General features: G+C 37.5%; 3 protein-coding genes across 3 annotated transcripts; 2 read left to right on the forward strand and 1 right to left on the reverse strand.

Moving 5' to 3' along the window:
• The first annotated feature begins 3,022 nt into the window (after positions 1 to 3,022).
• Positions 3,023 to 4,843, forward strand: LOC136812424 (acid-sensing ion channel 2-like). Its single transcript, XM_067068922.1, has one exon. The coding sequence runs from the start codon at positions 3,023 to 3,025 to the stop codon at positions 4,841 to 4,843; it is 1,821 nt and encodes a 606-aa protein (XP_066925023.1).
• Positions 4,844 to 12,693: 7,850 nt separating this feature from the next.
• On the forward strand, positions 12,694 to 17,726 carry LOC136812269 (uncharacterized). Its single transcript, XM_067068762.1, has 3 exons — positions 12,694 to 12,989; positions 16,977 to 17,117; positions 17,347 to 17,726. Exons 1-3 carry the CDS (start codon positions 12,755 to 12,757, stop codon positions 17,643 to 17,645), a joined length of 675 nt encoding a protein of 224 aa, XP_066924863.1. The 5' UTR covers positions 12,694 to 12,754; the 3' UTR covers positions 17,646 to 17,726.
• Positions 17,727 to 18,399: 673 nt separating this feature from the next.
• On the reverse strand, positions 18,400 to 26,041 carry LOC136812261 (transmembrane protease serine 13-like). The gene is made up of 12 exons (XM_067068751.1): positions 25,900 to 26,041; positions 25,271 to 25,375; positions 25,057 to 25,068; positions 24,637 to 24,762; positions 23,821 to 23,928; positions 21,801 to 21,917; positions 21,341 to 21,478; positions 21,058 to 21,126; positions 20,447 to 20,687; positions 19,635 to 19,843; positions 19,087 to 19,310; positions 18,400 to 18,802 (listed from the first exon to the last, which is right to left on the reverse strand). Exons 1-12 carry the CDS (start codon positions 25,949 to 25,951, stop codon positions 18,683 to 18,685), a joined length of 1,521 nt encoding a protein of 506 aa, XP_066924852.1. The 5' UTR covers positions 25,952 to 26,041; the 3' UTR covers positions 18,400 to 18,682.
• Positions 26,042 to 26,402: the final 361 nt, after the last annotated feature.

The following is a 26,402-nucleotide window of genomic DNA, read 5'->3' on the forward strand; positions in this document are numbered from 1 at the left end:
AATTCTTATTCTACATAAAATTTGGAAACTTTTCATATATAATTTGTCCGGTGCACTCGTTGAGCCCAAAACCTCAAAATTTGGCTCTCAGCTCATGGACTAACATGAGAAGTGGCTATTCGATGTTGCTTTCTTTATCAGCCAATAGAAAACACCCGGGGGGGGGGGCACTTAGGCAAAAATAGGTACGGGGACGTGCCGCTGGTCATGGTACCTTTTTCAGTGTTGCAGAATTACTGACAGGGTATCTAAAATTGCAAAATCCTGATCTGACAGGGGCGCAATTTCATGATGTGTGTCTGACAGGGTCTGTTTTTGCCGTTTTTGCATGTAGAGTTCTTTTGCAAATCGTTTTGGCGCGGCGGTGAGCAGACCCCTGCGAGGGGCAAACAAATTTTTGCAAATACTTATCGCACGGCCAACAGAGGCGCTTTGCTGCTGTTGTCTCGCACCACACGCCGGCCATATTGCGCCCTCTTAAAGGGATCGAGGCTAATTTCAAAGATACCTCTTTTTATTTCAACTGTTATGTTTTGTTTCTTCCCATATCATTGAGACATTCCGATGTAGGCTTAGAACAGCTGTAGAACAGAACAATACTCTCGACTCTTCTGTATTAGTCTCATTGACATCCTCTCGTCCTCTTTGTAAAAGCGTCGTTTTAAAGCTTATACTTGGAAAATAGTCCTTTCAAACCTAGACTTCATCTAGGATCTAGGATCACATAAGATTCCGATTCCTGCTATAACATTCCACTTGCCACTTGAAAACAGATGATAGTAGTTCCGACTAGTTGAAAACAATGAAACAAGTTGGCCGATTATAAAAATAATCAAAACATTACTTCTTTTTTGCGTTTTATGATTTGCCAGCTTGGATTAATTCACTTTTTCTGCCGGTATGCCTGGGAAAACTAGCGGAATGATCCCGGAAAAGCGCTAGTAATGCTCTAGAGCGGGAATCGGAATCTTATGTGATCCTACGGTAATCCTGGAAACGGATATCTGAAATTTATCTACGTTCATTATAACGTTTTTTGAAACTTTAAAGGGGAACTCAACAAATTTGTCATTTTTATTTTTTTCCTGACTTTTGGTAATATTAAGTATAAAAATGAGAAAGAAAGTATATAGGTTCGATCTCTCAAATAAAAATCATGAAAAATCTCTCTTAACTTCAGTTAAAATTATGTTCAAAAAATCACCACCTTTCTTTTTAAAAAAGATCGACTTCTCTTTGGATTATGACGTCACCGTATTCAGAAAACAGAGCAAATTCAGTTATGACTACAGTATGTTTTCAGAGTTCTGTTTTAAACAAGAAATAAATACATAGAAAAGTATTCCTGGTGAATTGTGGGTGATTTAGCTGAATAACAATAAAAAATCCAACAAGAAACACAAAAATTTAATCACAAACCCTCTACTGAAGGGCCTGTCTTCACTGATTTTTAGCCTGAGAAGATAAGCATCTTCCTCTTCTGAATGCGACTACGTCATAAAACAGCTGAAAGTGCGTCTTTTTTATTTGATAAACAATTTCATTTTAGTAGAGGGGAGCCTCTTTTTAAAAGCTCATTAAACAAATTTTTAGAGTGAAAGGAGAGTTGCAACCTTGAAATTTTGAAATTTATCGTTGAAACAAACCATTTCAGGATAGAAACAAAAAAATCCAAAATTTGTTGAGTTCCCCTTTAAGCGTTCTATTTGTTCTTGTACATCTATAATATTGTATGACCTTGCATTGCTTTGAAACACATTTTGTGGAAGTAGAGAGTGATGATTTTGAATAATATTAAAGATATGTTTACTTTTTAATTTCATAACTCTCGTCGTCGATTCTTTTGGTCGGTTTTCCAGGTACTGTATTGAGGTTTAATGTTTATGCAATGCTGTAGTTTTTTAGCCTGGAAATGTTGATATCACGTTATACTTTACGAAAAACGCGAAAAACGTGTATAAAGAGTAGGTTTTTCAGGGTAGAATCTGACAGGGTAGGTTTTTCAGGGTAGAATCTGACAGGGTGTAGGTTTTTCACAGTAGAATCTGACAGGGTAGGTTTTTCATCGAATTTTTCTTCTGACAGGGTCTATTTTTCATCAAATTTCATTTCTGACAGGATCGACTTTTGAAACTCCAGCGGCACGTCCCCGTCGGTCGTCAAGGTCAGTGCCCCCCCCCCCCCGGGAGAAAACATGAAAAAGTTATCACCCTAACACAATGAAATCAAGCTACGCCATTGTTGAGTACTAAAACACATGCAACCATGAACAGATAAACAACTGGGACATCCACCTCCCTTTTTTTTTGTAGAAAGTGCTGCTAGCTTCGTTGCCACCTCGTTAAAAACATAAAATGAAACAATAAATTTTGATCATATACCTCTTAGGAATACCTTGCTAACAACATCAAAGCTTTGACAAAAGTCTCCATTGTTCTAAGTCTTTTATCTATATCATAACACAGAAAACAGAGGCAAAATCATCGTCAGCTTGTTAAAATTTTAGAGAGGATGGGGTTCACATTATGATGTTCTTATGACGCAGACTTTGGCATAATATTTTTTTTCAAGTCATAAAAAATTATTGGAGTGACAAAAGTGATTCAAAAGTATACACGCAGTTGAAATTCTGCATTTTAGAGTTGAAAATGTTGTTAAAATATATTGCAAAATTTGTTTGTGAATTGCGAGTAATCTTCAAAGTCTATTAATCCTTTTATCTAAACAATTCAAAGAAATAAAATTATGACGTAGTATTGTCGGATTTTTCATACCAATTTTAAAAATACAGGCGGCAACGAATCTCATTCCAAAGAAGCAATAAAAGATAGATGTCCAGTCGTTTATATGTGCATGTTGCAATCATTAGCTACTTCATTCTATAAGTATTCAAATTATATTTCAATCAACTTTATTCAAAAACTTAAATATTTCATGAAAAGCGACGAACTTGATTCAGTTCCACTCACCAATAAAAAGCAGGGCAGAGATTTTGATTTGGTTTTTTCTTCATTTGTTAAACATGGAATCTTCCTTAGCATTGGAAAAAGAAGTGAAGAGTCTTAAAAAGAAAGTTTCAAATTGCGAGCAAGCAATTCACGAATTAAATTTCAAACTTCAACTTTTTCTGGTGGCTGCACAAAATGATTCCAAAAAGCTGGTTAAAAATAAAGAAGTTTTGAAGGAAGTAAACTATGAAACTGTCAAATCTGAAATGAACGGAGGTTTCTTGGACGATGATACCTCGGCAAAGTCTGGTAAATTATCTTTCGTTGAAGTCACGCCACGGACAAACACCAATATCAATGAGCGAAATGGACAAAGTTCTTCAATGAAAAATCTCGAAAATTCTGACGAAAACTCTCCAACAAAATTTGAAACTACAGAGAAAGAAGCAGAGACAAAGTCGAGAAACAACGTGAACATCCAAACAGAAAAAGAAGTCCGTAAAGTTTCTTTTCCATTAAAAAAAGGCGATTCTTCTCAGGAACAAAACAAAGACAACACTATCGATATAATGTTGAAACCTTTGGAATCACATAGGGTGTCTAACAATCGCCAAAGTATTATTGATCATATCAACGAACAACAAAAAAATCATCTGGATCAAATTGAAGAAACAATAAGCAATGAACGACAAAGTTATGCTGAAGGCTTAACAATACATGGAGCCAATCGTATAGCAACTGGTCGACCATTCAGTAAAGTCGTTTGGACCATATTGGTCATTGGTTCGGTGATAACAGCTATCGTCATATCCAAAGAGCACTGGGACGACTTCCTAAGTAAGAAAAGTTTATCCAACATCAAAATCAATGTTCCCGATTCAATCCAAGTTCCTGCCATCACAGTGTGTAATTATGTGGGTATCAACAAAGAGAGACGACGTTTTGAGCGCGGCGCCCCTCATTTTAGACGTCCAAAACTTGTAGATATTCTAGTACTCGGTAACTGTGGCTTCAATTTAACAAGGTGTGGTTATGAGAATTCAACATTAATCCAAATACGCACAAGTCCCCCTGATTATGTACAAGAAGAAACGAGAAATGACTTGGTGAAATTTGATAATACCACAAACTGTTTTACATTAAGCGATTATCTTCAAAAGTCGGCTTCTAATATTCTAACAGTCCAAGCGGTAGCTAACCAGTCCGATATGGATATATGGAGCGAGATTCATATCAATCCGGCAACTGAAACTTTCCCAGAATCGTCACCAACGATATATTGGGTTAGTAAAGGTTTTTATCAAGCAACGATGGAGAAAAAGATCATCACCAATCTTGGCAAACCATACACCGATTGTGTCGAAGGGAAAGGGTCTTATACTCAGAATAAATTCACAGGAAACTACACAGTGACTAAATGTCAGAAAGGCTGCTTTTGGGAAAAAGTGTTCGAAAAATGTGGAGCTATACCAGTGATGTATAAAAGACATATGCAAGAACCACATCGCTTCGATAACAAAACTTTTGTGAATGACACATTCGGCCAAGCTTGTTTGAGTACTATCGAAGATGATTTAAACATAAAAGAACGATGCAACCATATTTGTGATCTACCCCCTTGCTACAGGGAGGATATTAAACTTTACCTTGATTACCATCCGTCACCAAAAGTGAACTATTTAGAACTAGCATTCACTTTCCAATCATTCATTATAGAAACTGTGGAGGAGGTACCAGCGTACACGTGGCATGATTTGTTCGCAAATTTCGGAGGGTGTCTTGGCCTGATGACAGGAGCATCTATTTTGTCATTCTTCGAACTTTTCATTTTCTTTGGGTTAATTGTTTTTGATTTTTTCGATATTTACACAAAATGTACAAAATTGAGGAGTTAGTCCAGGGGAATTAAAGCTTGACCCAAAATCGGCGTACACATGGAATTTTCTGATTGAAATGCCTTCATTGGGTCCTTAGGATCGAAAAACCACCGAGTGCCACCAAGCACACCTTAAGCATTTTCCATAATGGCGGAAATTTCAAAATGGCGAATTTAAAAATTTGATGTTTTCAAACATAGACATATTATATACTGTTGGAAAGGATTTTTCATGCTGAACAACTTTTTTGCTCACGAAAAAGTCTGAAAATGTACTGAATGTGAGTAATAAGCGTCCGGAGTCAGGTAGGTGATGTCAGCATTTTTCGGACATGTGATTTTTTCCCTCAAAACTATCAAGTGTTGCATACCGTTTTAAAGGATTTTTCATGCTGAACAACTTTTTTGCTTACGAAAAAGTAGTCTGAAAATGTACTGAATGTGAGTAATAAGCTTCCGGAGCCAGGTAGGTGATGTCAGCATTTTTCGGACACGTTATTTTTTCCCTCCAAACTATGAGGTGTTACATACTGTTGGAAAGGATTTTTCATGCTGAACAACTTTTTTGCTTACAAAAAAGTCTAAAAATGTACTGACTGAGATTAATAAGCGTCAAAAGCCATGTAGGTGATGTCAGCATTTTTTAGAAATGTGTTCTTGTATTCAAGCAATGATTTTAGTGACGCTTTATAAGAATTTTTTGGAGAAAGTATCTAAAGAGAAGCTTGACAGCAAAACATTGGGTAAACAGTCTTATCAAGCTGATTTTTATCTGCCTCCTTTTTGTGCATGCTGAAAGCATAGTATAAGAAAGCCGCGGCTGGAATGATAACATCTGAATTTCTGTTGTTCTATCTCTGTCGTATTTGATGACTATTTGTTGATCAAGAAATCAGTAATGTAGCATCTTTAATGGTAAATTTTATTAGTTTACTTCTCAGTGCGTTTTAGACGTTAATGATATGCCCTTGATAATACACTTGTATTATAAAATCATTGTAGAGGAAAAATCAACACTAAGAAATTTAAACAAGCACAAAATGGCTGGGCTAAAAGAACTCAAAAATTTATGAGGTGCCTCGAAATGCCTTCACAATATTTCAGTGAAATCTTTTTAAAAATCAATGAAAAAGTACATCAAGATAATACTGTGAAAATTTCAAGCCAGCACCTTCAAAATTTATCATTTAAACTGACAGGAAAGTTGTCATCTTGAATATAGTTCTTATAATTTCAATTTTGGCGAAAAAACTATTGTTTCCACAAAATACCTCTAAAATATGTCTAAGATTAGTTCAAGTGTTCTATTGGGTACAGATTCAAAGATATCTACAATCAGTGTCATAATATATTGGCACTTTTGGCTAATTTACAATTTTTCGAAAATTGAAGTTCGAGCGAGAATGTCAATTTTTAGGCCTTCAACTTGATTTCATCAAGTATTTCGATCTGGGAGGGATTTATGGGTTTCTAGGCTATATTTCAAGCCCTACTAGACCATTTTTGAACTTTTGGATCCTCAGATCCTAAGGTCCTAAGTCTTAAGTCTAGCGTTAAAACTCAGAGTTAAAACTCTACCCTTCGAACCTACTTTAGAGCACTTACAAATCGATTGTGGTTTCAAAACACCCCGGTGAATTTCCCTTTTGTGTCAAATATTGTGTCCCTGATTGTCTTTGAAAATTAAAAATGCCGATTTCTGCTCTGCGGGGGGTCTAAAATTATGAGAAAACCCAAAAAATGTGAAAAATAACCCTTTTCCGACCATTTTTAGGCATTTTCATTAGGTCAAAATCAATTTTTTGTGAAATATTTAACTTTTTGAAAAGGTCCAATTTACGAAAAGTCAAAAACGTGAAAATTTCAGAAAATTTTGACTTTTTTTCAAGTTTTAGCCCCTAAAATTGACAAAAGGCGGATTTTGAGCCCGAAAAATTGCTTGAAACTTGAAATTAGACCCCCTGGTGAGCAGAATTTGGCATTTTTCAGTTTCTTAGACAATCAGGGTCATAATATATTGGCACTTTTGGCTAATTTACAATTTTTCGAAAATTGAAGTTCGAGCGAGAATGTCAATTTTTAGGCCTTCAACTTGATTTCATCAAGTATTTCGATCTGGGAGGGATTTATGGGTTTCTAGGCTATATTTCAAGCCCTACTAGACCATTTTTGAACTTTTGGATCCTCAGATCCTAAGGTCCTAAGTCTTAAGTCTAGCGTTAAAACTCAGAGTTAAAACTCTACCCTTCGAACCTACTTTAGAGCACTTACAAATCGATTGTGGTTTCAAAACACCCCGGTGAATTTCCCTTTTGTGCCAAATATTGTGTCCCTGATTGTCTTTGAAAATTAAAAATGCCGATTTCTGCTCTGCGGGGGGTCTAAAATTATGAGAAAACCCAAAAAATGTGAAAAATAACCCTTTTCCGACCATTTTTAGGCATTTTCATTAGGTCAAAATCAATTTTTTGTGAAATATTTAACTTTTTGAAAAGGTCCAATTTACGAAAAGTCAAAAACGTGAAAATTTCAGAAAATTTTGACTTTTTTTCAAGTTTTAGCCCCTAAAATTGACAAAAGGCGGATTTTGAGCCCGAAAAATTGCTTGAAACTTGAAATTAGACCCCCTGGTGAGCAGAATTTGGCATTTTTCAGTTTCTTAGACAATCAGGGTCATAATATATTGGCACTTTTGGCTAATTTACAATTTTTCGAAAATTGAAGTTCGAGCGAGAATGTCAATTTTTAGGCCTTCAACTTGATTTCATCAAGTATTTCGATCTGGGAGGGATTTATGGGTTTCTAGGCTATATTTCAAGCCCTACTAGACCATTTTTGAACTTTTGGATCCTCAGATCCTAAGGTCCTAAGTCTTAAGTCTAGCGTTAAAACTCAGAGTTAAAACTCTACCCTTCGAACCTACTTTAGAGCACTTACAAATCGATTGTGGTTTCAAAACACCCCGGTGAATTTCCCTTTTGTGCCAAATATTGTGTCCCTGATTGTAGCAACAAAAAAACTTTTTGTGAAGGAAAATAAGAGAACAGTTTCAAAACTATCTACCAATAATAAACTGAGCATCTTGATGTTCTTATAAAGCTCGGAGACAGAGATAGAACAGCAATTAACTGAGAAGACAATGCGGTACATATTCCAGCCGCGGCTTTCTTATACTATGCTGAAAGAGAGTGGTTGCTTCATCTGTCAGTAGTTAATAGTATGATGCCGTATCTTTGTAGCTGGACACCAAAACTATGCTAGATACGCTTAGTATTACCTATTGAACATGGAGAGCTTACCGTAGGAGATTCTTCAAAGGTTTATGAAAGGGGAGCACGTCATGAGGCATCAAGAGGGTTTCGGAACGGTATATGGTCAGACATGTTCATTGAAATCACGTTCATGCGATATGGAAAGGGTCCAGGCGGAATCGTTGAGTGTCACGCTCAAGCCGATCGTGGTCAAGAAGTGGGCAAACAGTCTGCATATAAAAACCTAGACGATGTTATCGTCCGTTACAGTGATAGTAAAGGCGGGAAAAAATGGCGGTATGGCGTTATGGCGGTATACGGAAAAAAATCGGCAGGAGAGTTTCGAAGAAGACTGGCAACTCTACCGACTGTTAACTCTTTTCGGCAAAAAAACCCGTTTGCGAATTCTCTTCGGCTTTGGGCTTTTTTCTTAGATAGTGATTCGTCTTAGACTATAACATAGTCTAATAAAAACCCAAATCTTGGCGGATCTTGATGACATGAGAGATCAACACCAAAATCTCAAGATTTCCACAAGGAGGAATCCAAAAGAAGAATCAAAAGTGACGAGACCGACCGATCTGGTATCAGAAAAACACTGGAAAATGCATCGACCCTTTCAAGGAAGACTTAGATGGTTTGGTCAACATCTTTTCTAGATTCATTGCGAAAGGTGAGGTGAACGTTCGTAACGCTATTGAGGATGGAAAAGACCAAAGAAATGAATTTATAAAGAGCTTACCAGAGGAATTCCACGATAAACTATCCAGCAAAACAATCACCATGAAATCAAGAAAGAAATCTGTGGTTACCAGTGCCGTAAGAAGCATTTTAATATTGGGGGGGCTGAAGTTTAGTGGACACCGCGAGGGCCAACCATGGTTTGGCCCGAGGGGGGAAATTTTGAAAATTTGAGCTCTAGATTGCTTAAAAATACACTCAAAACACGCACATAAAAGACAATTATGACAAATTGAAAAAAAGAGACTTTGCATTTTGCAAAATAACCATTTTTGAAAAAATTATTGGGGGGACATAGCCCCCCTTGCCCCCCTTGCCCCCCCAGTTGCTACGGCACTGGTTACTGGAGAAAGCAAAATTTTCAACACTGAGGTAATCTATTCATGCGTTATGTGTTTATTGAGTATTGGCAGAGTCAAGTTAGAGGAAGTCCTGAGGTTCGAGCTATCACCCATCCCTCTATCAATCTTTCAAAAGAATGGGGACATGAGACCCCCTAACGGTAAATCGCAATTAAAAGAAGCTCTCAAAGTTACTACGTCTCAAAGAAACCAAATGAAGCCAGAGGTCACCATTGTGGATGGTTGCGCAAAATTTTGGGATATCAGTTGGTCAAAGGATGGTACCGTCATAGGTCTGGCTTACAAAATGTACACGTACGTAACTTATCAACTATCACAGGAAAATACTGACGTATTTCTCGTTTTTGATCGATACTTTAAGTATTCAATTAAAGGTGCAACCAGGGAACAAAGGACAGGAAGCATTTCGCACAACCATATTCTGACACTTGATGCATCCCTCCCAGCAAGAGAAGTTACCATGACATCATCGCACAACAAAATTTAAGTAATCGATGTCGTCTCAAAGTATATAGTTGATATGCTCACTGTCAATCGTTTCGAAAATAGACTTGTCGTGACATTCTCAGATGCAACACCAATACAAGTTGAAAACGGCGTCGTCACACCACGGGAGAATTTGAGAAGTCAACATGAGGAAGTGGACGTCAACATCATCAAGCAGTTAATGAATGATTTTTCGTAAGCAAAAAAGTTGTTTAACATGAAAAATCCTTTCCAACAGTATATAATATGCCTATGTTTGAATACATAAAATTTTTGAAAATTTTTAAATCCGTCATTTAGAAATTTCTGCCATTATGGAAAATGCTCAAGGTGTGCTTGGTGGCACTCAACGGTTTTTCGATCCTAAGGACCCATTGAACGCATTTCAATCAAAAAATTCCATGTGTAAGCAAATTTTGGTTTCCCTCAAAAAAGGCAGAAATTCCCCCGGACTAAGTAGGATTGCAACAAAAGTGTAGAGAGCTCTGGACTTCTTTGATTTGTGTGTTTGTTCGACAGTTGCCTTGTGGGTGTCCGGACAATTCCCCCCCTGGTGAATCCCCCCCGGTGAATTCCCCCCTGGTGAATTTCCCCCCCGGAAAATTCCCACCCGGTGAATTCCCCCCTGGTGAATTGCCACTCATATATTTTCATATGTGTTTTTAAGTTTCGAAATCATGGACTGTAACCCCGGGGGGTACTAGGGTTGGCGAATGAGAGGTATGTGCGGACGGGACCTCCGAAAACCGACCCTTACAGAGACTTTTTGATTTTTTTTTTTTCGATTTTTGAAAAAAGTCATTCCCTTAGAGAGACTTTATTACAATTTTTTCTCTGGAAATCAAAAAATTTCCTAAAAATCCTGGATTTTCCAACCCTTAGAGAGACTAATTTAAAACTTTCAATCGAAACAAACCTCCAATTTTAGGGTCAAGGATTTTTACATGATAGTCTACAAAGTTTTAAGAATCACAACGCCCATTTTCTTTGATTCTGAGAAAAGAACTGAAAGATTTTTACATGATAGTCGTCTACACAGATTTTTATAAGATAAATAGTAAAATCGCTTATTTCAAATTACATGATTTTTTAGTTCACCAGGGGGGAATTCACCGGGTGGGAATTTTCCGGGGGGGATTCACCAGGGGGGAATTTACTGGGGGGATTCACCGGGGGGGGAATTCACCAGGGGGAAATTCACCAGGGGGAAATTGTTCGGGAATCGCCTTGTGTTTGTAGAAATTGGAAAATCACAGTATCAAAAGTTTCCTTGAGAAGCCTTTTATGATCGCGAAACAACAATCTATACGTGTATCCGGGGGTTACTACCCTTGCCGATCGACGGGGATGCTCCGCTGAGGTTAGAAAAATGGACCCTACGTGGAACTCGTTTTTTAAAAAACTTTGCCGAAATTTGCGAAAAAAGTGACCCTGAATGGGACTGAAATTCCAAATTGTTCTCAAATTTTCTACTTTTTTCCCAAATTTTCCAAAAAAGGCACCCTACGAGGGACTGATTTTTCTATTTTGGTGTTTTTGCGACCCTAACTCGTGGATGTTAAAAAAGGTACCCTGACCAGCAGCGCAGCCCCGTAACCCATTTTGCCCTAGTACCCCCCGGGACGTGTATAATATTTATCCATTATTGATTGTTTTCTTCATGGGTAAAGTAAACCCACGGTTAACAAAGCATTGTAAATACTTTTGAAAGTTCGAAGGGCGGTAAAACAAGCGCATTGATTGTCTCAATATTACATAACAAACTATTACAAACAACGATGTTTATTTAGACGTCAAGTTCATGTCTTGTAATATTTGAGGTCGCGAAAGTTAATTCCTTAAAATACGTCGGCAAGGATCAAAGAGGGCTTATACTCACGGTTATGCGTATAAAACTGTAGGTTGACTTGCCGATTTCAATCCAAAGATTCTATTCAGATTTTGCTTTCGAACACCGAACACATATTCAGTTTACAGAGTGGGAAGATAAGGAGGACAATGTAGCTACACATCGTCTGTGTTATTTCACCTCTTCGTAATTTTACTTTCGCGGTCCTCAATCACGGTCTTCTCCACCAAGCTAATCTTTTAATAAATAAAGGTGTCAAGACATACGGGGCAACCAGAAACATATAATAAGATTGAATATAAATGAAGAACGCTCATCAATTAGTCTTTCAAGGAATACAATTCTTCCATTAGAATGAAATCGTGTTTTTCGAGGTTCAATAAGGTAACAAATGTGTGTTTAATTTAGACATGAGTGCTGATATAGGGATGTTTCGACGAGTATAGCGTTGGCAGAAGAGAGTGTAACCAAGTAACCCGAACACGGATAGAGAAGTTTTTGATCTGAAATTAGAAAATCTACTTGGCTCAATCCCATCACCCTCTATTTATAACCCTACCTTCCACAAAAGATTTAGATTCACTTAATAACAAAATATGAATACTATGCTGAGAATCTTTCTAAAACATAGGGAAGAGCGTGTGTACCATACTGAGTAAAAAACACTGACCAATATATATCAAAAAGAAAATATGAATTGAGATTGATAAAGATAGATAATAAGATGCCTTTTTGCTTGTTACTGTGCATTGAAAGAACTCTTGATAATGACTCACATAATACTTTCTCCTCCTGTTGTCATCCTTTAATAGATTACAAATCTATGTTTTAGTTGAGTCGAAGAGAGAGAGAGGAAAGAAAGATTTAATCGGTTTGTTTAGATATGACTTGATTTGCTGTGTTGTTCGGTTTGGTGTAGAAACTTAGCGACTTATGTTGAGCGATTCTCTTGAAAATTCTTTTTGCTATTGGTTTATTGGTTGAATTTTTGTATAGCTGTCCCACTAGTCCCAACAGTAGATGGAAAAAAATATATTAGAAATAATAGTAGAGAAGGCAATCTAGTGGCTAAATTTCTGATAAAAAACTTCAAAACAAAGTGAAATGGTGTGTGCCAGCTGGGCGAGGACCAAAGAATTTAGCGCGTCCAGAATATTTTGGGTTGGAAAAAAGCACTTAGAGCTCTTTTCTCATTTTAACAGGGACTTCTTTTCGACCATTTAGAATTAGAAATAATAAAAATGCGGTGTTGCCATATTTTGGGTGTTTCGATTATTTTCATATTGAGTGTCGCTGCAGTCGGCCTACTGGTTGCTAGTGGTGTGGCTTATGATGTGTTAATAGAGGATAGTTTAAACGGCACCTCCAGTTCACGGATAGGATTGTGGAGAAATTGTACAACAATGAATGGTATTGAAACATGTTCCGTTGATGATAATATTTTGGAATTTAAAAGTGAACCGAACATGAGAAGAGGTAGGTTAAGACTGTCCAACACTTAAAAAAGTTTCAAAGATTACCCAATTTTTATTACTTCGACCCCTAAATTGCTTGAAATTGAGTAACTCCAGGCTCAGAGAACGAAGAAGAAGTGTAAAGGTTCTTGAAGACAATATCTTCAAAAAATGGTAAATTTAGTTGTTTTGCGGTTATTTTCACCACATCAATCTAAATACTCGAGACAATAGTTTAGACTTAAAGAATAGAGGTTGAAACCATTGTGGCAAATCTTCCTCTTGCATCTTCAACTCTATATATCCTCTTGACCATTACACCCCTGTCTCACAGCCCCGATGGTAGCCCATGGTACTCAGTGGGACAAAAATTCCTATTGAAATCTCAATGGGGATAGAAATTCAATTGTTCTAAGGTTAATAAACCAAGGAGGATGGTTTTAGAGTTCAATTTCTAAACATTGAATTTCGAATGGGGATGAAATCAAAGCAAATTTCCCATCGGGGGCGAAATTTTTGCCAAATTTTCCAGTGGTCCAACACGGGTCTGTGACACAGATGTGTACCGATGAACCCCACTATTAAAGTGAAAAATATTTTCATAAAGAAGAAAACGAAGCAACAGCCTGAAATACTGTGCTTTTTTATATTTCACATTTCCTTGACAGAAAGCTTTTGACATATTTCCATCACAGTGTAAAAAACTATTTGTCATAAAACAATCAGATTTGATATAATCTCTTAATTTTTGTTTTGATTGACATTTAATTAAGAAACTGTTGGACTTAATTGGATCTATTTCATTAGCACAAACCACAAATTGAGAAATCAATCCTGTCATATACTGAACTATCCTCTCTGACATGAAATTAATTTTTATAAAATCAAAGTGTACGGACATTTAAATCCCTCTACTAAGCAATGTCTATGACGTATAAAGGGAAGGTTTCTTATGAGGGGGGTTTCGGCTCATAATTCGGTTGAAAACAAGAAGTCGTGGTTGGGGGCGCCGTCTTTCGAAGGATGTCGTGGTTGGGGGCGCCGACTCTCGAGAGTCGTCGTGGGTGGGAGCGGCGTCCTTCGAAGGTCGTCGTGGGACAGGTGGTCGTGGCACAGGACGTCGTGGGAGCCTCTCTTTCAATTTTTTCTGGTCTTCTATTTCTCAATATTTTCTAGCTGGTCCTTAAAATATCACTTAATATACCCACACCGCCCTTCGAGAGCCACCGAACAGTGCGGCGACCTTCGAGAGTCGTGGTTGGGGACGGCGAACAGTCCGGCGACCTTCGAGAGTCGTAGTTGGGGACGGCGAACAGTGTGGCGACCTTCGAGAGTCGTGGTTGGGGACGGCGAACAGTCCGGCGACCTTTGAGAGTCGTGGTTGGGGACGGCGAACAGTGCGGCGACCTTCGAGAGTCGTGGTTGGGGGCGGCGAACAGTGCGGCGACCTTCGAGAGTTGTTGTTAAAACCAATTAAGTATAAGCCGGAAGGGCTAAAATTGAATTTTTAGCCTTTCTCAGGCAAGAAAAGTGAAGCAATCCTTATAATTTACTCGGTGTTTATTATCACTAAGGCGATCAGTGAATCACACGTCATTAGAGTTGATGGACCCGCCAAAATAAAAAAAAAACGTATTAATCTTATTCCGAGCTGGTAATTTTGTTAGGTCCTTAAAACTTTAAAATTGGCTCACTAAAAAGATAGCTCTTGAAAAGAACTAACAAACTCAAATATGACATGTTTTGCTTCAGCCAAGGCAGAGAAGTTGAAACATCATCATTATTAGAAAAAAAAAATAGGTTTCCCACTGTATTGAAGGAGTTAACAGGCCATATGAAATAGCTCAGGAATCTGTTATTGCAACTACTTCCCGGGGGGGGGGGTTACTACCCTTGTCGACCGACGGGGGTGCTCCGCTGAGGTTCGAAAAATGGACCCTACGTGGGACTCGAAACTTGCGTAAAAAGTGACCCTGAATGGGACTGAAATTCCAAAATGTTCTCAAATTTTCTACTTTTTCCCCAAATTTTCCAAAAATAGGCACCCTACGAGGGACTGATTTTGCTATTTTGGTGTTTTTGCGACCCTACCTGGGACTCGTGGAAGTTAAAAAAGGTACCCTGACCAGCGGAGCATCCCCGTAACCCATCTTGCTCTAGTACCCCCCCCCCCCCGTGAACTTTTTGCAGCATTTCAAAAACTTTTGCGTTTAAATTTAATGGTGTTTTTTCCGCCGAACTAAGATCAGCATGCCGACATCCGACAAACCCGGTTGATTGACATCCCCTGGCCTATTTTATTTGTTATTAAATAAAATTTATCTTTATCAATTGTTTTCGATCGAAGATTCTCCCATTTCAAATTCATGCTTTTTCTTAATCTTTGTATACCTCTTTTGGTAGCAACACCAGATTTCAGAATTTGCAACTATATATTTCCAGGCGTAGTCAATCGATGAAATCGATGCGGAAAAATAATCCATACTAATCGATGGTCAATCGATGATAATCGATAATAATCGATACGTAATCGATAGTTAATCGACGATTAATCGACGCGAAAAGTTACGTTCCATCGATCGAGTACCGTCGATGAAACGATTATTACCGAGTACATCGATAATCGACGTCGTCAATTGACTACGCCTTGATATTTCCCAGAGGCTAGAGAAAAAACTCAAAAATGTAGCTACTATCGATGTTGAACAACTTAGTGTTGTTAATATAACAGAAACTTTCTGGAAAGGGTCTAGCAATGGAAGCAAAAATTTGCCCCTGAGATCTCAACGATTTCTGCAATACCCTGCAAGCTGTAGATGAATGTTGTCATTTGTAAAAAATAAATTTTGAAGTTTATAATTAAAAATTTACAAAAGTTGCTGCTTGACCCAACCACGACTCTCGAAGGTCACCGCACTGTTCGCCGTCCCCAACCACGACTCTCGAAGGTCGCCACACTGTTCGCCGCCCCCAACCACGACTCTCGAAGGTCGCCGGACTGTTCGCCGTCCCCAACCACGACTCTCGAAGGTCGCCGCACTGTTCGCCGTCCCCAACCACGACTCTCGAAGGTCGCCACACTGTTCGCCGCCCCCAACCACGACTCTTGAAGGTCGCCGGACTGTTCGCTGCCCCCAACCACGACTCTCGAAGGTCGCCACACTGTTCGCCGTCCCCAACCACGACTCTCGAAGGTCGCCGCACTGTTCACCGCCCCCAACCACGACTCTCGAAGGTCGCCGCACTGTTCGCCGTCCCCAACCACGACTCTCGAAGGTCGCCGCACTGTTCGGTGGCTCTCGAAGGGCGGCGTGGGTATATTAAGTGATATTTTAAGGACCAGCTAGAAAATATTGAGAAATAGAAGACCAGAAAAAATTGAAAGAGAGGCTCCCACGACGTCCTGTGCCACGACCACCTGTCCCACGACGACCTTCGAAGGACGCCGCTCCCACCCACGACGACTCTCGAGAGTCGGCGCCCCCAACCACGACATCCTTCGAAAGACGGCGCCCCCAACCACGACTTCTTGCTTTCAACCGAATTATGAGCCGAAACCCCCCTCATAGTTTCTTTTAGTGAAGGGGGCCCTCAACCCACGGAGAAAATCTACCGAAAGATGGAAATTTTCCTCTTGAAAAATGCACATAATAAAACCTGGTGCAGACTGGGATTAACACTAACGTTTTGATTGATAATTTAAAAACCCCATTTTTGGCTGTTTTTTTCTTCACATCAACGGGTCACCTTACTTCTAGAGTCTGTAACTTTTGCTGATATACTTTTTTGTGAAAATATTTCAATAGTTGAAATATAAAAAAGCTTCAAAGTGCCTCTTTACCAAAAATGAAGTTAATAGCATCATCATGTCATCTTCATTTTCAAAAAAAATGAGATCATGATAATTTGTTCTTATCGGCACAAAGGCAATATCAAGGCTAAGTAGTGCGATTTTCATTTTCTCCTACTGCGCAGTTGAAAAACTATTTTCCCTTTTTATTTCATTCAGATAAAGATATCTTGATCGTGATGGACATAGCAGCTGTTGCAATCATTCTGATCGCCATCTTCCTCACACTCTGTGGTTTGGCTAAAAGTCATCGCTCAAAATGCGTCGAAATCACTGCATCACTCTTATTCATTTTAGCAAGTAAGTTCGACTGGAACAATCGCATGTAACACTTACAATCACTCTTTTTGAACAACCCATTCTCAGATATCAAGCCTAGAGGGCTGCTTCAAATGTCCAATTAAATTGTATGCCATTACAAAACATTATCATCACATATATTTCAAATACGTGAAATCCTGAAGTAGCTTCGGTATTGTTCTTGAATTTTTGTTGGATATTTTTGATTTTTCTTCTTATTCTATTTCAGCAATATGCATTCTGTTTATGGTTGTCTACTTAGAAGTTGAAATGATAAAAGACTCTTCATTCAAGCGTGGTTGGGCTGTTTTTACTTTATACGGTGGTCTAGCGGCAACACTCCTGACATCTGTCGAAGCTATAGTCTACGCTTTGTGTTGTTATGATCCTTATTTAGAAGGTATCGAGAAAAGTGACTCTTTAGTTTTACGGTCGAGACCACCAAATTTGGAATACAATAGATCATATAACAACAATGCAATGGACACCTCTTATAACCCATACGCAGTTCCAACGAAGGATTATTGAACTACTTAAAGAGTAGTTCTTATTGCTGGATGACTGGAATAATTTGTTTTGGTGGATTATAGGAAAAACATGGAAACAAGTGTGTCGTACTTTTTGTGAACATAGATCCCATCCGTCACATGAACCTTTTGTTGACATTCAGCTAACGTTATCTCACGTTACGGGCGATATTGGCGTTAGATGAACGTTTTTTACCTATTGTGTTGCCATAAACATGTAAAAGCAATACAATAAAAATATGATGTCGGACAACTTATATGAAATGCAGTTTCAAGAACCTATATTTTATCAGGCAGCCAGCAGGTGCAATTTGCCTGTTCCAAATTCAGTTATGGGTCTATGGAGCCTTTGAGTAAAAAGTCCGCCCATTTGTTGATTATTTTATATGTAAAATATTTTTATATTTATTTTCCATAGCATTCTCTCACGTTTTCTAAACGTGGAATATAATTTGGAAACCAAAAAAACCTTTCAACCCTAGAATCTATAAACGTGTTACTGGGATAAACCTGTATTTTAGTCCGCACAGAAGTTGCAAAAACATTAGAGAAAATTTTGAAAACTGCTTGAGAGGATATCAACAAACGCCAAATCAACCTCAGTAACAATATCAATCTAGTGTGTCATACTTTTGGGGGATGACCAGGGAGTCATATTAAGCATGTTGTCTCTAATCACAAGAAAAATACATTATCCAGTTTAATCCTCGTACCCCAGGACATTTGATTCCATATGAATCTATTGATTTTGAAGATAAATTTTTGAAAATCAATTTCTTCTTTGATCACAATATAAAGTGGTATCAAAATCTTTTTTCTTATACAAAATTATTCAAAATGTTCATATTAAAGTTAGGGTTAGTTTAATCGGATAATTTTCCAAAATCATTAATCAATATTCCTTCCTGGACGAGTCAGAAAGAGGATGGGGCAAGGGTTAGTTTTGTTTTTTTACGTACATAAATTATCATATCCCTTTTTACAAAAACAAAAAAATGTGTGATCCATACCAATACCATCACATTATTGATTGGTTACTCAACCTTCAGCCATCTGTTTCTTGATCCAGTCAACATAGTTACCAACCCTGGCAAACACTGGATACATAATGCGACTGTCACAGAATTGACTTCCCCAACTGACCGCACCTTGTAATGTCTGAAAGAAAAGAGAGAATAATTTTCATAACCCTTTTTCTGACTCATCTTATGCTCTCCTAATAGTCTTTCCTCAAAGTTTAGACCAAATCTCAGTGTTATTCAGTCCATCGTGCAAAATTGTTTTGGTCTTCTCATAGATCATTAGTCACGCTGTGTTGCCAAGTCAACAACAACAGATAGGGCCTCATTCTTAGTTGATAAAAACAAGAATCAATTCTTAAACTAGGATTTCTGATGGAGATTTTTATTAAGTTGAAAGAAATCGAATTGTTCGCAGCTTACCCATTGTTTTTTACTATTTTGGCAAACCAAAGGTCCTCCAGAATCACCACCACAACTTCCTTTGTTTTCTTTGGGGCTTCCCGCACACAGCATGTTCTCGTTGATCATTGAGCGACCATTTGGATCTTTGTTTTTTCCACCACAGATCTTGTTTGATACCAGTGGTAATTTGACTTCCTGCAGCTTCTTTACCACACTGGATGTATCTGAGAATTTTCCCCAACCTGAAAAGACGAGTGATTTGAAGTCAAACTTATACATACCATCAAACACAATTCTCCAAATTCCTAAAGGCACTCCGAAGATTAATTAAAAATTTGGGAAAGCATGAAGGACGGCAAGGCACTTTCTTATCAAAAATATAAACCGTAAAAGAAAATATAGTAGGTAGACTATGTTTTGGTCATTAAACCCTTGGAAAAAATTGTATCAAACACCAAAGTGCAAAAACATCCCCTGGAGTTTGTTCTTTGGGAAATCCCCTGGAAATGTTCGTCCTCCCCACATGTATGAATATAAATAGAATGGTCTGAAAGTCTTTCACTAACCTGATATGTAACATTTCGAATCCAGTGAGACTTTTTCGTATTGCGAGGGAAGACAAGCAACTCCAACAGCTCGGTTCAATGTGGCAGGTTTTGATAATTTTATCACAGCAATATCGTGATCATAGTCGTAATTGGTTTTGTAATATTTCGGATGTGCCCAAACTTTCTCCACTCTGAATCGCTGCTCTCTCATTGTGTCTTTATCATCTCTAAAAGTCAAAAGAGAACTCTAAGAAAAAATGATGTTTCGGGAACATTTTTTCAAAAACTGTAAAGGGGACGAAATATCCAAAATACTAATTTCGTGGAGTCTATTCTGCTTCGGTGAACGACGAATTTCATGAAAGAATTTATGTGGTTGGTCTAGATATTTCATTTGTCAGCATGACATATTTTTGGTGATACTTCAATAACCAACTGGCCGGCCTGGAATACCGAATTTTCCAACTTTAACTTGCCAGTATCCATCCGGGGGGGGGGCACTTATGCAAAATTGGGTACGGGACATGCCACTGGTCAGGTTCCCTTTTTTAGGCTCTGAAGACATCTGACAAGGTCCCAAATCTACTAGTTTTTCGTCTACCTTTAGCCATTTTTGCCACTTGTTAGGGTGGAAGTTAGAAAAAATTTCAATCTAACAGGGTCACTATTTTACCAAAAATTCATATCTGACAGGGTCAACTTTTTTTAACTCCAGCAGCACGTCCCTGTCGGCCGTCAAGGTCAGTGCCCCCGCCCGGGTATCCACCCTAAAAGATCTAAAAGCCCTGATCTAAGTCAACTCTATACGTGGAAACGTTATTAAAACAAACCTATCCCAATCGCCAAGGACAATATCAAAGCCTTCTTTATCCTTCATATAACCATAATCATTGACACAATGAGCTGCAGTAACCACATACTGCTTATCCACCAACGTTCCACCACAAAGAAATATGTCGTAATGATAAATGGCTGCTTGCCATATCCATTTCTCACGTGTAGTAATTTTTCCACCAACAACAAAACTGATGAATGGATTGTTAAACTTGTTGATACCGCACCCCAAGAAAGCTGGAGAAAAAAGTGTTAAGCTCTAGGTCTTTGTATCTAGAGTCCTAAGTTAAAAGCTAAAAAGCTCAGATAGGTAACAAGTGTCTGAATTAGCCTATTTCATAGGATTCGTGTTTTAAGTACATAATATTTTTCTACGTTATGGCGGTGAACACTCTTTTGCGAATTGAGAATATAAGTTTTACAAAGGCAACAACAATAGATAAGAGTTCATGAATCCCCAAGTCAATTTAATGGTGGCAAAAATCAAATTTATGTGCATATTTTCTCTGTGAATTGAATACTGTAGAAAAAAACCGATGTAACAGATGCACGTTTCCTATGAAATAGATTAATTTCAAAATCAAGTTCTTTTAAAAATTTCACGAACCTGAAGGATGAGGTCTTTGTGTAAGTCGAGGTTTCTTTGTTGTGGTCGTTGTTGTGGTCGGTGCCTCAGCTGTAAACAAAATATGGAAAATCAGAACAGAAAAACGAATCAACGGCTATCTAACATTTACGGAATGAAAACCTATCAGAGAATGTGAATCTAAGGAACCTGGATATTTGCTTGCGAACGTGGTAACTTTCAGTATGTAACAACCCAAAGATCCGAGGATAATTTAGTTACTTTTTGTTTTGAAAAATCTCGGCGAAGAAGAGTCTGCACTTACTATAATATTTCTTTGTTGTTTTTCGATGAGGTCTTCTGGTGGTCCTTCTATAATGCGGCCTTTTAGTTGTCTTTCTATAATGCGGCCTTTTAGTTGTCTTTCGATATGGTTTACGTGTTGTCATCGGCTTTTGATGTCCTAGAGAAAAAGGTTGTTCTCTTTTTAAACATTTTATTAACATTCTTGGAAGTTTCGAATCTAAAAAACCTTGCATAGCGTAATGGGAGGCACAGCTAAAACAGGCGCAAAGTTGATACACAAATGCGTGTTGATTTTAAAGACAATATGGAATTCATTCGGGCAGTATGGAAATCGTACCGGATATTTTGTATATTTTTCCTCGCCTAGCTCTATCAAAAAACTTTGGAACTCGACAAAAATATTTTGCTAAAAATGTGATACTCCGATTTATATGAGCTGGCTGGAAAAAATCTTAAGGCAACAAGAAAAACATTTTTACCACATCCACCGACTCTGCAAGATGTTTTGCAATGGACGTTCATGTAGCCTGGATTCTTTCGACATTCTCCACTGTTCGCCCAATTTCGACAGTTCTTGTTTCTGTCCGCACAACCTCCTAAAGATGTACATGGACATTTTTCTATATTTCTATATTGTGTATTACACTGTTAACATAGACACGTGGGACCCCACCCTTATGAGAGCGTTAACGGAAAATCTTCCGAATACTCGAAATTCTTCCTAATTGGAATAAGTGCACTCTTAATTCCCGCTGGATGAGATGTTCTTAAGGGGTCATTGATACAGAGGTCTTTGTCACATGTTGTTTTCATGACCTGCTAAAAATACCAAGCAAGTTTACTCAGCACTTTCACTGAAAAAAAACCTTTTTTCTCTTACGGATTTTAAACGTCATATATACAACATCACATATATGGAAATCTAGCTTTGTCTTAACGCTTAAGTTAACATATTTTTATTCTAGGATTGTCCAACCATAGAGGTATAAAGAAAAACAGGAGTTGAATGTGTCGGTAATTGGTCGTTAAAGTCTTTTGATTTCTTTTATAAAATGTATCAAAAGAAATTCTAAGCTCGCCCGATGAAATAAGACTTTTTAATAGAACTCAAGTTTGCTATGAACATTCTAATAATCAGTATTGAAGATTCTCGCCTTTTAATATACGAAAATTAGATAAAAAATCGTCCACGAAGCAAGTTTATGCTCAATTTCGCTATCCGTTCAATTTTGTTTCAAAAATATATTTTCTCAAGTCAGAAAATGAAAAGTTCTTTATAAGCACACACGATTTCAGACTCAATGTGTAGACATAAAATCGCTGGAGGATTTTGGAGGAAAGTATCAAGCAATAGAGTTCACCTTAAGGAATACATTGATCGAAAAATCTTATCATTTGATGAAGGATTGCCAAGTTTACAGGCCTTTTTTTAGTCCAAATATTTTCTTACACTGATGTCAGAAACAATGAATCTCGTCTCATCTAATTTCTAAAGCTTAAATGAGCCAATAGGATTTCACCTATGGATAAAAGAGCTCATTAAGAATGCACGATATATGAGATTATGAGCATGCATACACCGTAATTTTTTTAATCGTAGGGCGAGCTTGGTTACAATAGCATACTTCTCCTGTTTCTTTATACCTCCATGGTCCAACCAAGAATTTATTATAGACACTGGATAAACAACGAGCTATATTTTCATTGATTTCTCATGTTCTAGTCTGTCCGCAGTAATGACATTATTGCTCACTCTCCTTCCTTCATTAAACGATTTTTCGTGACATTTTAATCATTTTTTTCATCTTAACACAGTCATTTCAATTCCAAAATGAAAATTAAGTTTTCTTTAGAGAGGCTAACGCATCAAAATAATTGCTAATTATGTGTCGTTATGACGTTTCAAGTCGCAAGAAAGCTACGAAAAACATCCTATGTATAAAAAATCGAATATTGACACCATAAATTTTCAAACTTTAACCTCAATAAAACCACCGGTCCACCACGAGCCTCCAAAATATTTTCATATCACGGTGAAGCCAAGACACTCAAGCCTAATATATATCAATCTTAGCTCTTCTCAGAAAGATGTTAGAAAGATATCGCCAACTTAAAATTCTGTGTCATTTTAGGCCTTTTGTTTCATTTTTCTTGTCTGATGACGTTTTTGTCACGCCAGTTTTAATACATGTGTCCGTTAAGTATTTTAGCATTTATTTCCAAATTTTTGGCGAGTAAAAGTACAAAAATATAAAGATAGAGGATTTTTTAGAAATAAGATTATTAATCATTTTTCAAAATCAGAGAACTTCGAGCCGCCATGACAGTTGTCCTGACAAAGCTAGATCCTCGATTGTTTTCTTAAACAAAAGAATAACAATGCTTCGCTCTCCACCGTTTTATATGTTGTTTATCCAGTGTCTATATCAAATTTATGGTCCAACTAAAATCAGAGACTCTTGATAAGAAATATAATTTGGCAAAACATTACAATAATACCTGCCGTTGGGCACTTGTTGCATGTTTTCAAGCAGTTAGCCTTAACATATGGATGGCTACCACAGTGAGACCTCCAACCTGAACATCTAGCATCTTTGTCTCGACATGCTGAAAAAGAAAAACAAAAAATTATCTATACAGTTGTTCCTTTGGATTTTTTCATGAGTCTGCTTGTCCGTCAAAAAATACATCTATGAACCCTTAGGAGCGCGGTTGGGTTTTACAAGTTGTAATTTTCTCGGCGCACGGCAATCTAACGCTGCCTCTAAATCAAACCAAGCAAAGTTCAATTTATGCAGTTGTTCCTTTGGATTCTTTCTTGAATCGTTCTGCACACATCGAACTAAGTCTGGTTGGAAAGATACATCTATGCACCCTCGGTAGCGTGACGTAAGGCATTCTAAGGCTCCCTCTTAAATAATCCAAACCCATTCCCAGCAAAACTTTATCGTCTAAGCAAAACTATGGTCCATATATATGAAGGAAATTTACCTGAGTCTCTGTGGTAGAGTCAAAGCTATCTTTAGCATTCTAATAGCTTAACTTAAACTGACGTTATGCTATTTTAGATTTTTCAATTCTCGCGTTTTCGATATCGTCGTTAGAAAGGCTTTTACATGTTATTTTGTTACCAGTCTCCTCAAGCTGACCGCGAGACTAAGGGTTGATAAACAAAAAGAAAATATCTTCCGTTTGAGTTTAACGAAAAGCCATCCGTCTAAATCAAAGAAGGTCAATTTATGAGAAAAAGTCGTATTAGCCAGAGAACATGAATGAGAATTCTCAAAGAATTGTCTACAGCAATTTCCAACATACTGGAGGTGGTAATAACTGGATTACAGACTGGATTGTTGCATGTTTTGTAGCAGTTCTGTTTCACATACGAGTTGGAGTTGCAAAGGTTTCGCCATGAGTTGCACCGCCCATCTCTATCCACACAGTCTAAAATATGCAATTGATGGTTATTAGTTAGACAACATCTAAACGTTAATGATCTAAATGGGTTTCTCACAAGGGACCAGAAAATTCATACGATTTAAGGAAAATTAATTTTGTTGTGAATAAAGTATTTCAATTTTAATATTAAAAGATTATATTTAAGACTCGAAAATCGATGCTAACCTCTTAAATTTACTAGTTCTTTTCAAGAAACCGTGTTTATCCTACTGTGGGATGGCGTGGTTATTAATCCTAGTTAAAAACTCAAAATAATTTGAACAACAATGACATACATACCTCCAGCTGAAGCTAAAAAAATAAAAATAAAAGAAATTAGAGCAAAATAACGATAATACCAGAAAATACGATCTACATTAATAAGGGTCAAATTATATTCCCAAATGATGGGAGCTATAGTAATGGTGTTTGGCCAAAAACACGAAATTGGTCAAAGAAAAACCTCAGGGTAGAAATTCATGTTAGAATCGGTTATTCATTCGAGCTTTCTTACCTACATAACATTTTCCACACGTGCGTTTACAATTTTGTTTGACATGCGCATTAGAGTTACAATGATGCTTCCAACTTGAACATCTGTTGTCTGTATCTTGACAACCTGAAGATGGACAGAGGGAAAGATAAATAACCGATATTTATTTGAAGAGAAATGACTGGGGCTACTGACAGATCGGGGAATATACTGGCCCAACGCTTCTTTTGGACCAGTGACTCTATCTTAGTGTAATATATCTGATTATAAGATTAGAGACTTCCTTTACTGATAGAAAGTTAAATCGGATTCATCGGTTGCAGGCCACTAAATATAATTTTCACTGAAACATCTACATGCGCGAAAATTATTTCCAAACTTAAATACTAAAGACCAGCGTATGTGAAAAAATAAACTGATAACCTAGTTTCATTCAAAAGCACACTGATTGTTAGCCAGGCATCACAAGATAGGGTGAACCCTTTTCCCCTTATCATGATAAAAACAGTGTCACATCTCTTCATGTATAAAGCATCACAGGTTTATCTAATCATTGTCACCCTCGCTTTTGACTACTGGGCAACGTGAAGTTATTGGTTCCAGTCAGATCAACAGGGAAGTGTTTTCCACCTGATTTTTGTTTATCTTACCGTAAGTTGCAACCACAAAACAACCAAACAAAAACAAATAAAGCCTCAACATAATGGGCCAAAATAAATACTTTAATGGCGTTAATTCTTTAAACGCCTTATATCTTTAGACGATCCGAGTCCTTAATCCGTCTGAAACTGTTTGCTAACTATTTTCTAAGCGAAATTTTCCATTTTCTATAAAAACAGAAATTTTGTCATTTACGTCGTAATGTTTTGATTATCAATCTCACACCTTTTTAAAGATTCGGAAGTTTTTATAAGAACAAATGTCTGTTTTTTGCCGAAATTCCAAAATCAGAAAAATCTCAGTGGAATCGATATTGAAAAACTACTGAGAGAATACTCGATTCTGATTACATTAGCCACCATTTGCTTAATTTAGAGTTCCAGAGATGACTGGTGACCTCGTAGAATTCATAAACCTACTTTAATATGGGACTTGCTTTTTCTTATGGCAAATTGAAATCAAGATTGCGTATACTGTGTATATTGCTGACAGA

This window comes from Clytia hemisphaerica, unplaced genomic scaffold (genome assembly GCF_902728285.1).
Source record: "Clytia hemisphaerica strain Z4C2 unplaced genomic scaffold, Clytia hemisphaerica genome assembly, whole genome shotgun sequence".
NCBI lineage: Eukaryota > Metazoa > Cnidaria > Hydrozoa > Leptothecata > Clytiidae > Clytia > Clytia hemisphaerica.